We start from the raw sequence: 18,296 nt of genomic DNA, 5'->3' as shown, positions 1-18,296 counted from the left end.
AAAGCGCAGGTACAGTCTGAACAGACACCAACAATTGAATGTTGGTTTTAGAGATCCAGGCAGTGTACAACTAACATAAGACTTGCTAGCAGGGTGAAATGAGGCAAAAACAAGGCAGGCAGGCGGGGAACTTGACTGGGGTACAGGCAGAGAATACAGACTGGGTTAACTTAAACACAAACTGAACAGAAATTGGACTTGAAAGTGTAGAAGCACACACTTTGGATAAAAATAGAATTTCAACTAGTACATGGATTGCAGGATAAAACTTACCAGGAAAGGTTAAAGGACCTTAATATGTATAGCTTGGAAGAAAGAAGAGACAGAGGGGATATGATAGAAACTTTTAAATACATAAAGGGAATCAACTCGGTAAAGGAAGAGAGCATATTTAAAAGAAGAAAAACTACCACAAGAGGACACAGTTTTAAATTAGAGGGGCAAAGGTTTAAAAGTAATATAAGGAAGTATTACTTTACTGAGAGAGTAGTGGATGCATGGAATAGCCTTCCTGCAGAAGTGGTAGCTGCAAATACAGTGAAGGGGTTTAAGCATGCATGGGATAGGCATAAGGCCATCCTTCATATAAGATAGGGCCGGGGGCTATCCATAGTATTCAGTATATTGGGCAGACTAGATGGGCCAAATGGTTCTTATCTGCCGACACATTCTATGTTTCTATGTTTCTATGTTTCTATGAATTTTGAGCATGGCTGGAACAGAGGCAGGAAATAATGCTGGATGAACGCAGGTAAATTGCAATAGCACTTTGCTGGTCAACAGGGAACCTAAAGTTTTTCCTAAGCTATCTGACTTATATACACGTATAACTAATCATTTTTATCAATTATTTTAGGTTTTCTAATTTGTCCATAAAATTGTTGGCTGCTATCCAGAAACTGTGAAAAAGGAAATTCACAACCCTAGTAATGGGATAGATAGATATATACAGTGCCTTGTAAAAGTATTCACCCCCCTTGACTTTTTTCGTATTTTGTTACATTACAGCCTTAAGTTCAATGTTTTGTTAATATGAATTTTATGTGATGAATCAGAACACAATAGTCTAAGTTGGTGAAGTGAAATGAGAACCATATATAAATAAAACTATTGTTTAGAAATAGAAAACAGAAAATTGGCATGTGCATATGTATTCACCCCCTTTGTAAGAAAGCCCATAAAAAGCTCTGGTGCAACCAATTACCTTCAGAAGTCACATAATTAGTGAAATAATGTCCACCAGTGTGCAATCTAAGTGTCACATGATCTGTCATTACATTTAATCACCTTTTTTGAAAGGCCCAAGAAGCTGCAACACCTAAGCAAGAGGCATCACTAACCAAACACTGCCATGAAGACAAAGGAACTCTCCAAACAAGTAAGGGAAAATGTTGTTGAGAAGTACAAGTCAGGGTTAGGTTATAAAAAAAATATCCAAATCTTTGATGATCCCCAGGAGCACCATCAAATCTATCATAACCAAATGGAAAGAACATGGCACAGCAGCAAACCTGCCAAGAGACGGCCGCCCACCAAAACTCACGGACCGGACAAGGAGGGCATTAATCAGAGAGGCAGCACAGAGACCTAAGGTAACCCTGGAGGAGCTGCAGAGTTCCACAGCAGAGACTGGAGTATCTGTACATAGGACGACAATAAGCCATATGCTCCATAGAGTTGGGCTTTATGGCAGAGTGGCCAGAAGAAAGCCATTACTTTCAGCTAAAAACAAAAAGGCACGTTGTGAGTTTGCGAAAAGGCATGTGGGAGACTCCCAAAATGTATGGAGGAAGGTGCTCTGGTCCGATGAGACTAAAATTGAACATTTCGGCCATCAAAGAAAATGCTATGTCTGGCTGTCACGAGGGTGTCAAGAGTCACGTCTGACTCAGTTATACCCGGGGTCAGGATGTCGCAGCGGGTGGCTGCGCGCTCTATGTCTATAGATAGTGCTGTTTCTTAATGGTAGCTTCTGGGTTTGCCTTGCAATCCTTTTTGGCTCACTCAGGGATCCGTAGCTTCTCCTCCTCAGCTGTTTCTTGTCCAGCAATCCCAACCTCCTTATATTCCCATCTCCCACTTCTCTGGTTGCCAGATATAGAGCTTCCTGCCTGGACTTCTATACTGACCCACTGGAGCTGTGTAGCTGTGATTCCTGGTTGTTGTTCCAGAGCGTTACCCTCCGGATCCCTGTTGGGCTTTTGTTGTCCGGTGTTGTCGCCCACCTGGGATTATATGTTTGTCTGTATTGTCTGTCCTCTCCTCGGTGTTTCCCTTTAGTGTTAGTGGTGCGGAATAGTGTTCCCACCGCCCTATTCACTACGTAGGGCTCATCTCAGGGAAAGCCAGGGTTTAGGCACGTGATCGGCGTACAGGTGAGAAACCCCTCTAGGGACGTCAGGGCAGTCAGGTGCCAGCCTCAAGGTGAGTTAGGGGTCACCACCTTTCCCTCTCCCTTGGACAGGGCCTTCCCATTTCCCTCCCTTTGCGTCACGTATGTGATCGGCACGCCGGTCATGACACTGGCGCAAACCCAACACATCACATCACCCAAATAACACCATCCCCACAGTGAGACATGGTGGTGGCAGCATCATGCTGTGGGGATGGGACTGGGAAACTCATCAGAGTTAAGAGAAAAATGGATGGTGCTAAATACAGGGATATTCTTGAGCAAAACCTGTCCCACTCTGTGCATGATTTGAGGCTAGGATGGAGGTTCACCTTCCAGCAGGACAATGACCCCAAACACACTGCTACAGCAACACTTGAGTGGTTTAAGGGGAAACATGTAAATGTGTTGGAATGGCCTAGTCAAATCCCAGATCTCAATCCAATAGAAAATCTGTGGTCAGGCTTAAAGATTGCTGTTCACTAGCGCAAACCATCCAACTTGAGGGAGCTGGAGCAGTTTTACAAGGAGGAATGGGCAAAAATCCCAGTGGTAAGATGTGGCAAGCTCATAGAGACTTATCCAAAGTGACTTGGAGCTGTGATTGCCGCAAAAAGTGGCTCTATTAAGTATTGACTTTAGGGGGGTGAATAGTTATGCACATTGACTTTTTCTGTTATTTTGTCCTATTTGTTGTTTGCTTCACAATAAAAAAATAAACATCTTCAAAGTTGTGAGCATTTTCTGTAAATTAAATGATGCAAATCCTCAAACAATCCATGTTAATTCCAGGTTGTGAGGCACCAAAGTATGAAAAAAGTCAAGGGGGTGAATACTTTTGCAAGGCACTGTAGATATACACAAAACACGGAATTGTGCATATAATGTATGCATAGTAATAACATGATGTGATCATAGTCTATAGAAATATTTTTATTACCTGTTTTCATGTTTGACAGAGCTGCCACCAGACTGGGATCAACATCACATGGGATACCGGCTGAGGTTGCCAACTCAAATATACTGAGAGTGACCTGGGAGATGGAATGCACCATTTTACTGACATATAAATGACATTTTATGCTTCAATGTCTAACTGGTTAAGAAAGTAGTATTTATATTTCCACAGCCGAAAACATATAAATAAAACACAAATTGCAAAAAGGAACCCTACCCCAGGAGGCTGTGAACTAATTGCTTAGTGGTAACTGCTGTAGTCAGCTGGGGATGGAAAATCACACTGTGCCATTGTTTTTACTCAAACATATAATAACATGAGACTCAGTAAAACAGGTCAGTCCTAATGTGCCACATGGGGTTTTTTTTTTCCTCCTGCCTTGTGGAAAATAAGTTCATTACTATTAACTGACAGCCCACATTTAATTACCCATTAATGCCTTACGACTGAGCATTTGTTTTTTAGTCCCTCAAGCAATGATGCTACAAAATTATGGCCATAAAGGACAATATAATGGAAAATAAGTGGGCTTTTCCAAGCAAGTAGTTATTTTCTGTTCTATATTATGTAACAGCATTTTGCTTTGGTTTACAAATAGCATCTAACGCCAAACTGATTCTATCATTGCTACCAAACATGGACATTTAGATCAAAGGGAAATGTGAGAAAGGCTTGACACTTGACTCATTCTGAAAGCATTTAGGAATGGAGTATATCAATGCCCAGTATATGTCAAACACAGCCTTTTTATTATTAATTTTCAACAAAACTTTGGTTATTCAAAGAATTCCATGGACAGAACCTAGCCAAGGACTACCTCTCTTTAGAGCTGGAGAAGCACAAGTATGAGGAGTCCTAATTCTATTTGGTCCCATTCCTCTTCCACTTCCTTTCCAAGGCACCATGCCATTAATTAATAAAGGCCCTGCAACTGAATTGGGTGGATTAGCACTAGGTATTAGACCTCACGATTTTCCAGCCAATTATTGGGAACAAGAGTCCGTAGGTATGCTCATTTTCAATAATTGGCCTGTATAACTGAGCAGCCAATCAGCCAATGAGCAAGCAAACTCTTGTTTGTCAAGATGAAAGATAACCAATTATTGGCAGTATATCTCCTTGTGCTGCTAATAATCAATAGAACTGAATTAGGGAGGAATGACTGCAGTAGCAATATCTGGCATTTAGCTTGCCCGTGTAATCAGGCCAGTACAAATGAGCTGCCGATGGATGTGTTATCATCCATTGGTGCTCACACTACTCGAAGATTGGGCAGCATAATACGGGCTTAAAACGGTTTTGTCAGTTCAGCAAATGGCATTTATCATGTAGACATGACGAAGTTAATACAAGACACTTACTAATGTATTGTGAATTTTATTGTGTATTTTGAAAGTCTTCAAGCCCGTTCACATTTTTTCACATCTTGTTATGCTGCAGCATCTATCTATCGTATTTTTCACCCTATAAGATGCACTTTTTTCCTCCAAAAGGGGGGGATGTTAGTGCATCTTATAGGGTAAAGGGAAAATACTAATGAGCACTTCCATTGTGGATGCGCTCATTAGTACAGTAGGACCGGGGAGCAGTGAATAGATCTTTTCCTGTGCTGGCCCTGTACTCACCGCTACCTGGACTTCTCCTGCATGTTCTGCAAGCTGTTCTGTGACCTTCGCACAGTGTGAGCATGTAAGCATGCTCTGTGACCTCGGGTCACAACACAGCTCGGCAGAAAGAGCGCTGGATCTCAGGAGTGGTGGCAGCCGGAACACGAGGGGTAAGTTTGTTTATGTATTTATTTTTGCCTGATCTGAGGTGAGTTTAACCGCTTCACTACCGAGCCACTTTTCACCTTAAATCCCAGGCCGGTTTTTGCAAACATGCGTCACTTTATGTGCTAATATCTTTGGAACGCTTTTACTTATCCAAGCCATTTTGAGATTGTTTTCTCGGGACAAATTGTACTTCATGACGGTGGTAAATTTGAGTTGATATATTTCACCTTTATAATCCAAAATTTACCAAAAATTCAGAAAAATTCGCAATTTTCTAGATTTGAATTTCTCTACTTTTAAGACGGATAGTAATACCTCATAAAATAGTTATCAATCAACATTCCCCATATGTCTGCTTTATGTTGGCATAATTTTGTAAATTAAAGTTTATTTTTTTAGGACGTTAGAAGGCTAAGAATTTCAGAATCAATTTTTCAAATTTTAAACATTTTCAAAACCTTTTTTTAAAGCACCAATTCAGTTATAAAGTGATTTTGAGGGGCTTACGTAATGGAAACCACCCATAAATGACCCAATTTTAGAAACTACACCCCTCAAATTATTCAAAACTAATGTTACAAACGTTGTTAACCCTTGAGGTGTTCCATAAGAATGAAAGGAAAATGGAAGTGAAATTTCAAAATTTCTTTTTTTGGTAGATTTTTTATGTTAATCAAATTTTTTTTTTTGCAACACCGCAAGGGTTAACAGCAAAATAAACCCCAATATACATTACTCTGAATATGCAGTTTACAGAAATACCCCATATGTGGTGGTAAACTTCTCTATGGGCACGTGGCAGTGGTCAGAAGGAAAGGAGCGCCATATGGATTTTAGAGGCAGATTTTGCTAGAATGGTTTTTAGGCACTATTTTGTATTTTAAGAGACCCTGACGTACCCCTACAGTGGAAACCCTCACAAAGTGACTCCATTTTGGAAACTACACCCCTTAAAAAATATATTAAGGGGGGTACTGAGCACTTTGACCCCCTAAGAGGTTTTTACAGAATTTGTATACACTTGGCTGAGAAAATGAAAAGTTTCATTTCTTACAATAAAATGTTGCTTTTGCCCCAAATTATTTATTTTCACAAGGGGTAACAGGAGAAAAAGCACCCCATAATTTCTTACCCATTTTCTCCTGAATATGGCAACACCCCATATGAAGTGGTAAACTGCTGTGGGGGCACATGGCAGAACGGAAGGAACACCATATGGCTTTTGCAGCACAGATTTTGATGGATTGATTTACGGGTGCCATTGGTTTCTACAGGGAGTGCAGAATTATTAGGCAAATGAGTATTTTGACCACATCATCCTCTTTATGCATGTTGTCTTACTCCAAGCTGTATAGGCTCGAAAGCCTACTACCAATTAAGCATATTAGGTGATGTACATCTCTGTAATGAGAAGGGGTGTGGTCTAATGACATCAACACCCTATATTAGGTGTGCATAATTATTAGGCAACTTCCTTTCCTTTGGCAAAATGGGTCGAAAGAAGGACTTGACAGGCTCAGAAAAGTCAAAAATAGTGAGATATCTTGCAGAGGGATGCAGCACTCTTAAAATTGCAAAGCTTCTGAAGCGTGATCATCGAACAATCAAGCGTTTCATTCAAAATAGTCAACAGGGTCGCAAGAAGCGTGTGGAAAAACCAAGACGCAAAATAACTGCCCATGAACTGAGAAAAGTCAAGTGTGCAGCTGCCAAGATGCCACTTGCCACCAGTTTGGCCATATTTCAGAGCTGCAACATCACTGGAGTGCCCAAAAGCACAAGGTGTGCAATACTCAGAGACATGGCCAAGGTAAGAAAGGCTGAAAGACGACCACCACTGAACAAGACACACAAACTGAAACGTCAAGACTGGGCCAAGAAATATCTCAAGACTGATTTTTCTAAGGTTTTATGGACTGATGAAATGAGAGTGAGTCTTGATGGGCCAGATGGATGGGCCCGTGGCTGGATTAGTAAAGGGCAGAGAGCTCCAGTCTGACTCAGACGCCAGCAAGGTGGAGGTGGAGTACTGGTTTGGGCTGGTATCATCAAAGATGAGCTTGTGGGGCCTTTTCGGGTTGAGGATGGAGTCAAGCTCAACTCCCAGTCCTACTGCCAGTTTCTGGAAGACACCTTCTTCAAGCAGTGGTACAGGAAGAAGTCTGCATCCTTCAAGAAAAACATGATTTTCATGCAGGACAATGCTCCATCACACGTGTCCAAGTACTCCACAGCGTGGCTGGCAAGAAAGGGTATAAAAGAAGAAAATCTAATGACATGGCCTCCTTGTTCACCTGATCTGAACCCCATTGAGAACCTGTGGTCCATCATCAAATGTGAGATTTACAAGGAGGGAAAACAGTACACCTCTCTGAACAGTGTCTGGTAGGCTGTGGTTGCTGCTGCACGCAATGTTGATGGTGAACAGATCAAAACACTGACAGAATCCATGGATGGCAGGCTTTTGAGTGTCCTTGCAAAGAAAGGTGGCTATATTGGTCACTGATTTGTTTTTGTTTTGTTTTTGAATGTCAGAAATGTATATTTGTGAATGTTGAGATGTTATATTGGTTTCACTGGTAAAAATAAATAATTGAAATGGGTATATATTTGTTTTTGTTAAGTTGCCTAATAATTATGCACAGCAATAGTCACCTGCACACACAGATATCCCCCTAAAATAGCTAAAACTAAAAACAAACTAAAAACTACTTCCAAAGATATTCAGCTTTGATATTAATGAGTTTTTTGGGTTCATTGAGAACATGGTTGTTGTTCAATAATAAAATTAATCCTCAAAAATACAACTTGCCTAATAATTCTGCACTCCCTGTATTTTTTGAGTGATTGTCTTATGTGGGGGTTAATTTTTGGTGGGATGAGGTGATGAGGTTTTCATTGTTACCATTTTGGGGTACATAAGATTTTTTAATCGCTTGATATTACACTTTTTGTGAGGCAAGGTGACAAAAAGTTTTGGCATAGTTTCAAATTTTTTTTTTTTTTTACAGCATTCACCTGAGGGGACATATCATGTGATATTTTTATAGAGCAGGTTGTTACAGATGTGGTGATACCTAATATGTCTAACATTTTTATTTTTGTTATGTTTTACACAGTAAAAGCCTTTTTGAACAGAATAAAATCTTGTTTTTGTGTTGCTATTTTCTGAGAGCCATATTTTTTTATTTTTTGAGCAATTGTCTTAGGTAAGGGCAAATTTTTTGTGGGATGAGATCATGGTTTTATTGGTACCATTTTGGGCTACATACGCTTTTTTGATCACTTGGTATTAAACTTTTTGTGAGACAAGGTGACCAGAAAATAGCTGTTTTGGCACTGTTTATTTTTTTATGCCGTTCACCTGACAGGGTGGATCATGTGATTATTTTATAGAGCTGGTCGATTCGGATGTGGCGATACCTAATATGTCTACTTTTCTTTTTTTTCTCTATTTAAAAAATAATTATTTTTATTTTTAACTTGAAACTTTTAATTTTTTTGTTGTGTAAAACTTTTTTTTTTCTTTACTTTTATTTTGTCTCACTCTGGGACTTCAACTTTTGGGTGTCTGATCCCCTGTACAATGCATTACAATACACCTGTATTTTAATGCATTGGCTGTAGGTGTACTAAACTGAGTAATACACTTACAGCCTGCTTGCCTGTGAAATCCAGGGGGCTGAATCTCACAGGCTTATAGAGAAGGCAGCCACAATGCCTAATGAAGGCATTGGGCTGCCTTCCCAGCCATGGGTCCCCGTCACCGCAGCGCAGGGACCTGATGGGACCAGGGACCCTCCACAGACATTGCACTTGCCACGGTCAGCGCTGACCACGGCATATCTAGGGTTAATGCGCCAGTGTTTTCACCGATGCTGACGCATACAGCAGGGGGCCAGCTATCAGTGACTGCCAGACCCTTGCAGCTGATCGGGCGCAGCGCACCGTAGCTCTGCGGCGCTGGTATTTTAGACAGAGACTCCTGCGCCGTACATGTGCTGTATGAGTTAACACTGAGGGTCTGGTCTAAGGTCTGATTGGTAACATAGTAACATAGTATATAAGGCCGAAAAAAGACATTTGTCCATCCAGTTCAGCCTGTCATCCTGCAAGTTGTTCCAGAGGAAGGCAAAAAAAAAACTGTGAGGTAGAAGCCAATTTTCCCCACTTTAGGGGAATAAAAAATTCCTTCCCGACTCCAATCAGGCAATCAGAATAACTCCCTGGATCAACGACCCCTCTCTAGTAGCTATAGCCTGTAATATTATTACACTCCAGAAATACATCCAAGCCCCTCTTGAATTCTTTTATTGTACTCCCCATCACCACCTCCTCAGGCAGAGAGTTCCATAGTCTCACTGCTCTTACCGTAAAGAATCCTCATCTATGTTTGTGTACAAACCTTCTTTCCTCCAGACGCAGAGGATGTCCCCTCGTCACAGTCACAGTCCTGGTGGATTTGGTGGATTTATTAACATTAGGGGACTGATCTGAGGTCTGATTGGGAAACTTATTAACATTGGGGGACTGATCTGAGGTCTATATATCTTGAATATCTGTAGAACTGATTTGATTTAAAAAAAAATGTCAGTTTGGATATAGATTCAACTGATCAGGCTTCCCACTTTGATATACTGTATACAAGTGCCATTTGTCATGCTGAGGTTTACCACAGGTTTGTCACTAGGCGACTGATACTCTATATAGTTGGTTTGATTTGTGCAATAGTTACTTCATCATGTCAAAGGAGATTTCAGTGAGCTGCAGAAGCTAGCTTGTTGATATGTCTTGTCAGTTATTACTTAATACTATCCCTATAAACTTCAGGGGAGAAAAAGCTGCCAGTGTACATCTTCACTAGGGATGCTCTCCTCAAAGAAGCTTAGCATAAGGCAAGAGAAGCTGCTTAGTATTCTTTCAAGCCCTAGCCCTTGAAAAGACATGTCTGCTATCTCTTAGTCACGTCAAGTTCTCTCTCAGTGCAACGCATCGCCAGGCAGCACGCAGCATGGTATCACAGAAAGCAGGTTCCACAGACAAGCCTGATGATTTTGCTGCCGAAAGACAGAGGTCCAGAACACTACAGCTGGACGTTCGGTTTATTTCCTCGGCGGATAGTGTAAAATTTGCCACAAATTTGTCGAGCACCACTACATGCCTGTTCTAATTAAGAACAGGGTTTGAATCAAGGTCAAGGGGAGTGATATCTGTAGGGTCAATGTAAATATGGCATTTATATAATAAGTTCTACTCACCTTTTTAATTAGTTTAATGTATGCCCAAAATCTGTGCACAGTACTCTCATGCTGAAATAAAGAGTCAAGGATAATTTCCCAAAATCTATATTCTCAGGGTGTCTCACTGTTTTTTCCATTATCTCTTTAGATCTTTAGATTACTCAGTGGAATAATTTTGCATGTCATTATTTTGAACTCATTTCGGTGTCATCTTATAAGTATGTGTTGATATTTTATAGCCATTTTAAAGATAAGTTGTTTCTGGCACAATGTGCCTCATGGACATAGTAACTCATTGACCTTGGTTGACATATTTCCTAACATCTGATTTTAATACACAAAAAAAGAAATTCAAGTGTTTGTGGCTTTTAAAGTGCATCTCTACCCAAACCCTGAAGCCACTTTCACACAGTCAGTATTTGGTCAGTATTTGGAAGGGCTCATGCGCAAAGCCGTTGACGTTTTTGCAGTCCACAAATTGTGGATACCGGCTGTGTGTATTCCGCATGCAGACCAGAACATCCTGCCCTCTATAGAACTATCCTATCCTTGTCTGTAAAACGGACAAGAATAGGTCATGTTCTATTTTTTTGCGGGGCCTCAAAATGGATATATGGATGCAGACAGCACCCAGTGTTCTGTCCTCATCTTTTGTGGCATCACTGAAGCGAATGGGTTCCCATTTGACTTGCAAAAAATGCAGATCAGATGTGGACCAAAAATGCATTCATGTGCATGAGCCCTAAGGGAGAGTTCACATCACCATTTCATTTTCAGTTCTTCTGATCCGTTAGACGAACACAAAAAAAAAAACTGTACTTTTTTCTGGCAAAAAAAAAACAGATCTCAGATGGAAATGCCTCCTCAGACAGATGTCAAATGTACATAAATGATGCGCCTGGTTTTTTTTTCTTTTTTTTTTACAGGATCATTTTTTTTTCTTTATTTTTCTGTTCTTCTGATGGATCAGAACAGAAAAATAACGGTGATATGAACGTTCCCTAAGCCAAAACCAGGAGTGGAACCTGCAGAGAAAAAGGATAAAGGAAAGATTTGTTCCTCTTCTGTGATTTGAACTCATTCTTCATTTTGGCTTCCAAATACTGATGCTAAATACTGACCAAATACTGACCATGTGAAAGTGACCTTAGGGTGAATTCACACTTTTTTTTCAGTGATGAAAAAAAAAATGGAATGGAATCGGCTTCAAAATTCTAAGAGTTTTTCAGTAGATTTGATCATACTCATTTCAATTTGGGAACTTTGGATATGAATTCAGCTCCACAAATGAAAATGCCAAATCTTTTTTCCGCACTGCAGATTTACCATGCAGTTTTCCCATTTATATCAATTTGAGGTGAATTGCACTCGTCTCTGTGTGGATTTTAGACATGAAATCCGCACCAAAATCCATGCCAAAAAAATTCTGTGTCAATTCACACAGTCTGAAACAGGTATGCAAAGCCGTAACAAACGAAAATCACCACACAGTGCCGCTCAGTACATTCACACTATGTCAATTTTAAAGGGGTTATCTAAGACTATAAAATGCTCCCCCATATGCCGGAACTCTCACAATGAATATACTTACCTGGCACCCCACGCCACTCCTGGTCCCCGCACCGCCACTGCTCCTTCTCCCTGTGCACGGATGAAAACATTGGGGAGGGGGGGGAACAGCCAGGGGGGAACAGCCAATGGCAGGCGGGGACGGGGACGAGCCTCACTAGTGTCACCCGCGATGCTAGGGAGGCTCGTCCCCGTCACAAAAATAGAGGCTAAATAAAACTCTAATACACAGGATATCCCCAACAGTGAAAAGTTTGATTTTATTGAAAAAAATTGAGTAAAACGTAAAATATGATCAAATAACACCTGTGTTACTCGATGCCAACCTTTTTAACTTGTGTAAACTTGACCAGTATTTTTGTTGGGAAAGGTGGCAACCCAAACAGTACTCCCAGTCAGGATCTCTATAGGCCCATCCTCAGTCAGTGCTATAAATGTCAGGACTATGTCTATGGAGATGTGGGGGACTCATTTTTTGTGTGATGATCTGTTATTTTTGACAATACAATTTTGGGGTGTGTTTGACCTGATCACTTTTTATTCCATTTCTTTGTGAGATAAAGTGATGAAAAAATGTCAAATCTGTCATTTACATCAATCACCATATGGGCTAACTTTTTAATATATTAATAGTATGGGCAATTTTCACATGCAGAGATGCCTATGAAGTTATTTTTTTTGTTTATTTTTATTTTGGGGAAAAGGAGGTGACATCATCGCAGGTCTTTTTGCAGGTCCTGAAGAAAGAAGACCTGCGCAATCAAGGCTGCGCGATCAAGTGGATGAAGTGAGTTTTTTTTATTATTTTTAACCCCTACATGGCCATTTTATTTAGCATTCTGTCTTAAGAATGCTATTATTTTCCAATATAACCATGTTATAACGGAAAATAATAAAGTGAAGTTCGGGTCCCCATTGACTTTAATTGGGTCGGGGTTCAGGGTCAAGTTCGGGTCCCGAACCCGAACTTTGACCTGAAGTCCGGCCGAACCCCGCGAAACACGAACTTCCACGGTTTTACTCATCCCTACTCAAGACTAAATTAATTCAATTATTTTAATCTTTCTTCATAACTAAGACCCTCCATGCCCCTTATCAGTTTAGTCGCTCTCCTCTGTACTTTTTCCAGCTGCAGTGCGTCCTTTCTATGGACTGGAGCCCAGAACTGAACTACATATTCCAGATGAGGCCACACCAATGCTTTGTAAAGTGGTAATTTTACATCCCTGCCCCGCCAGTCCATGCTTTTTTTAATGCATGACAATTACTGATTGACATTGTATGCTGTTACTTAATCCACCATCGACAAGGACACCCAAATTCTTCTCTATTAGAGACTTTCCCAGTGTTACATCACCTAGGACATATGAAGCACAGATATTATTACTACCAAGATGCATAACTTTACATTTATCCACATTGAACCTCATTTGCTAAATTGATGCCCAATCACTCATAGTGTTTAGGTCAGCTTGTAGTTTATCGACATCTTCCATAGACTGTACAGTACTACATAGCTTAGTGTCATCTGCAAAAATAGAAATGGTGCTATTATTCCCGTCCTCTATATCATTAATAAATAAATAAAATAATATAGGGCCCAGCACTGAATCTTGGGGTACACTACTTAACCTCGGACCATTCTGAATAGGAATCATTGACCACAACTCTGAACACGGTCTTTCAGCCAGTTTTCAATCCAATCACAAACTATACTTTCCAAGCATATACAGTCAAGTCCAAAAATATTGGGACATCGACACAATTCTAACATTTTTGGCTCTCTACACCACCACAATAGATTTGAAATGAAACGAACAAGATGTCTTTTAACTGCAGACTGTCAGCTTTAATTTGAGGGTATTTACATCCAAATCAGGTGAACGGCGTAGGAATTACAACAGTTTGCATATGTGCTTCCCACTTGTTAAGGAACCAAAAGTAATAGGACAGAATAATAATCATAAATCAAACTTTCACTTTTTAATACTTGGTTGCAAATCTTTTGCAGTCAATTACAGCCTGAAGTCTGGAACGCATAGACATCACAAGACGCTGGGTTTCATTTCTGGTGATGCTCTGCCAGGTCTTCAGTTCCTGCTTGTTCTTGGGGCATTTTCCCTTCAGTTTTGTCTTCAGCAAGTGAAATGCATGCTCAATCGGATTCAGGTCAGGTGATTGACTTGGCTATTGCATAACATTCCACTTCTTTCCCTTAAACAACTCTTTGGTTGCTTTTGCAGTATGCTTTGGGTCATTGTCTATCTGCACTGTGAAGCGCCGTCCAATGAGTTCTGAAGCATTTGGCTGAATATGAGCAGATAATATTGCCCGAAACACTTCAGAATTCATCCTGCTGCTTTTGTCAGCAGTCACATCATCAATAAATACAAGAGAACCAGTTCCATTGGCAGTCATACATGCCCACGCCATGACACTACCACCACCATGCTTCACTGATGAGGTGGTATGCTTAGGATCATGAGCAGTTCCTTTCCTTCTCCATACTCTTCTCTTCCTATCACTCTGGTACAAGTTGATCTTGGTCTCCTCTGTCCATAGGATGTTGTTCCAGAACTGTGAAGGATTTTTTACATGTCGTTTGGCAAACTCTAATCTGGCCTTCCTGTTTTTGAGGCTCACCAATGGTTTACATCTTGTGGTGAACACTCTGTATTCACTCTGGTGAAGTCTTCTCTTGATTGTTGACTTTGACACACATACACCTACCTCCTGGAGAGTGTTCTTGATCTGGCCAACTGTTGTGAAGGGTGTTTTCTTCAACAGGGAAAGAATTCTTTGGTCATCCACCATAGTTGTTTTCCATGGTCTTCCAGGTTTTTTGGTGTTGCTGAGCTCACCGCTGCGTTCCATCTTTTTAAGAATGTTCCAAACAGTTGTTTTGGCCATGCCTAATGATTTTGCTATCTCTCTGATGGGTTTTTGTTTTTTCAGTGATAGTGACAGCCCTTTGGATCTCATCTTGAGTTGACAGCAACATATTCCAAATGCCAATAACACACTTGAAATAAACTCTGGACCTTTTATCTGCTCATTGTAATTGGGATAATGAGGGAATAACACACACCTGGCCATGGGACAGCTGAGAAGCCAATTGTCCCATTACTTTTGGTCCCTTCACAAGTGGGAGGCACACATGCAAACTGTTGTAATTCCTACACTGTTCACCCGATTTGGATGTAAATACCCTCAAATTAAAGATGACCGTCTGCAGTTAAAGCACATCTTGTTCGTTTCATTTCAAATCTATTGTGGTGGTGTATAGAGCCAAAAATGTTAGAATTGTGTCAATGTCCCAATATTTATGGCCCTGACTGTAGACCTTACTGTACCTCATAGACTTTTAATAAGTATCAAAAGCCTTTGCAAAGTCCAGAAACACTACATCCACAGCCGCCCCTCTGTCCAGGCTACTACTCACCTCCTCATAAAAACAAATCAGGTTAGTCTGACAACTTCTGTCCTTGGTAAACCCATGTTGGTTGTCACTTATAATATTATTTACAGGGACATACTCCTGTATATAGTCCCTTAAGAGTCCTTCAAACATTTTTCCCCACAACAGAAGTTAAACTAACTGGTCTATAATCCTGTGGAGGACCTAAATCCTTTTTTGAAAATGGGCACCACATTTGCTTTGCACCAATCACTTGGCACTGTACCAGTACCTAGAGAATCTTTAAAAATTATAAACAGGGGCACAGCAATGACTGAACTGAGCTCTTTATGCACTCTTGGGTGTAATCCATCTGGACCCGGAGCCTTGTTCACATTTAGCTTATTTAACTTATCTTGGACCATATCTACAGTTAGCCAATTGAGTATGATACTGGATGTACTAACAGCCCCAGCACCACAGATATCAGCTCCTTTCTCTTCTTTTGTATATACATTTAGTAACTCTGCCTTTTCCTTATCTTCAGTGACTGCTTCCCCTTTACTATTATTTAGGGGACCTACCTGCTTGGACCTTGGTTTTTTAGCATTCATATATTTAAAGAATTTTTGGGATTTGTTTTTCTCTCTTTTGCCACCTGCTGTTCTTTTTACAGATTTGATTAAGCCCTTTGTAATCTTCAAACGCTACAACTGACCCCTCAAATTTGTATTTTTTAAAACCTTTGGGGCCTGCCTGCTAGATACAACTGTATTGCCGTCTTCAGGATGGCAATACCATTGAATCCAATGCACTGGAAGATCTCAAGGACCTGTAATGACATCACAGGTCATGTGACCAGTAAAACAGGCAGTGGTTGAGAAGGACCTGCGGTGAAGTCACCATCATGTGACCAGTGCAGGAGAAGATGGCAGTGAAGAGGAGAAATGTGGGGAAGAAGCTGTGGTGATGTCTGTTACATGAGGAGAGGTAAGTGAAGGGAGAGGCAGAGCAATGCTGTGCTTATTTAACTGGGACTGCATGTTAGGGCTAAAGGGAGGAATGTTATTTACATGGGACTGAATGTTGGAGGTGGCTGGGGAGGGGTGATGTTATTTACATGGGACTGTATGTTGATGGTGACTGTAGGAGGGAGCGATGTTATTTACATGGGACTGTATGTTGGAGGGGTCTGGGTGAGGGAGTGATGTTATTTACATGGCACTATATGTTGATGGTGGCTGTGGGAGGGTGTGATGTTATTTACATGGAACTGAATGTTAAAGGGGGCTGGGGCAGGCTGATGTTATTTACATGAGACTGTATGTTGAAGGCGGCTGTGGGAGGGGATTATGTTATTTACATGGGACTGTATGTTGGAGGGGGCTGTGGGATGAAGTGATGTTATTTACATGGGACTGAATGTTGAGGGGGCGATGTTATTTACATGGGACTGTATGTTAAAGGTGGCTGGTGGGGGGAATGATGTTATTTACATGGGACTTAATGTTGAGGGGTAATGTTTACATGGGATTGTATGTTGGAGGCAGCTGGAGAGGGGGTGATATTATTTACTTGGGATTGTATGTTCAAGGCGGCTGGGGAGGAGGTGATGTTATTAACATGGGACTGTATTTTGGAGGGGGCTGTAGATAGAGAGGGCTGTTATTTACATGGAACTGTATATTGGAGGGAGCTGGAGAGATGATGTGATATTATTTACATGGGACTCTATGGAGGAGGGAGGAATATAACTACAGGGAGCACTGCAGGGGCATTATAAATACTGGGGGCACTTCAGGGTGAGCATTATAACAGTAGGGGGCAGTATAAATACTGGGGGCACTGTACGGGTATTATAAATCATTGGGGCATTATAGGTGTTCTTATTACTACTGGGGACTCTATAGGAGGGACTTGTAGATCTGCCTTATTACTACTGAGGGGTCTGTAGAGAGCTTTATTACCACTGGGCAAAAAATAGGGGGCCTTATTTCTACTGGGGGCTCTGTGAGGGTATTATTAATACTGGAGGGTACACATCAAACACACTAGCGCCGTGCAGCTTCAACCAGCCAGGAGTTGTGGTTTTTTTCCTATTTTATTAAGCTGACCCTTGGTCAATGTGCATCTTATTAAGTTCCTTGGTTCATTTATGTGCACACATTGGTATCCATTACTGTTAATTATTAGGAAATCTATTCTTCGGAGATATTGCTGTTGCATATCCATTCTGTGAATCTTTCCTAGACCTCACTGATCCCTAAGTCTACTTACTTGGTAACCAGTTAATAATTCAAAGACTGAGTAATCCCTTGTCAATCAGAGTTAATTCACTTTCTATAAAATTGCATATTACCGTAACTACTGGAAAAGGGAAAGATGTGGGCAGAAACCGAGAATAAAGCTACATAGACAAAACTGGTATTACTGCAATTGTGTGCATGTGGGCAGTTTGTAGCAATTGGGACTTACTGGATAATTGCTGGATCCTTGGAATTTGGGTGGTACGCTCCTCGGCTGGGTCAGTAAATACTATTATCGTCACATATCATTGCTATTATAGGCTTTGCATAGGTTGTCGCCGTCCCCCATTGTTTGTATGGGTGGGCGGTGAATATTTACAACAATATATGTGCATGTTGTGCCGTCTTAGCCACAATATATGTATTGTTAGCAATTAATTTGTATTCAATACTAGTCCCTTATGTCTGGAGTGTTTATTTTTCGTCACATTCCAGCTTCTCCATATTTTGCTGCTATATGTATTTTATGACAATTGATTATTGTTATTTCTGTGTATGTGTACCTGTCAATAAATCATGAATTTTTTAATTTTGTTGCGTGGAGGTTTTTGATTTGGTTAGGTGTTGTACTATGGTCCCATGCAAGATATATGCATGCAGGTTCTCCAGTAACTGTACTTGTGCTGAATACATGTGCTGCCTGCAACATTGTACAGATG

At 40.7% G+C, this 18,296-nt stretch overlaps 1 protein-coding gene across 1 annotated transcript in view; it reads right to left on the bottom strand.

The window, feature by feature from the left end:
* NCKAP1L (NCK associated protein 1 like) overlaps nucleotides 1-18,296 on the bottom strand; it is a 341,608-nt gene that overhangs the window by 70,507 nt on the left and 252,805 nt on the right. Inside the window, exon 27 of the mRNA XM_040425859.1 lies at nucleotides 3,333-3,426. Within this exon, the coding sequence (XP_040281793.1) occupies nucleotides 3,333-3,426 (94 nt within the window). The remainder of the gene's footprint in view (nucleotides 1-3,332; nucleotides 3,427-18,296) is intronic.

This window comes from Bufo bufo, chromosome 3, assembly GCF_905171765.1.
Source record: "Bufo bufo chromosome 3, aBufBuf1.1, whole genome shotgun sequence".
NCBI lineage: Eukaryota > Metazoa > Chordata > Amphibia > Anura > Bufonidae > Bufo > Bufo bufo.
Note: the sequence above shows the minus strand (reverse complement) of the source record. Positions and strands in the feature narration are given on the sequence as shown.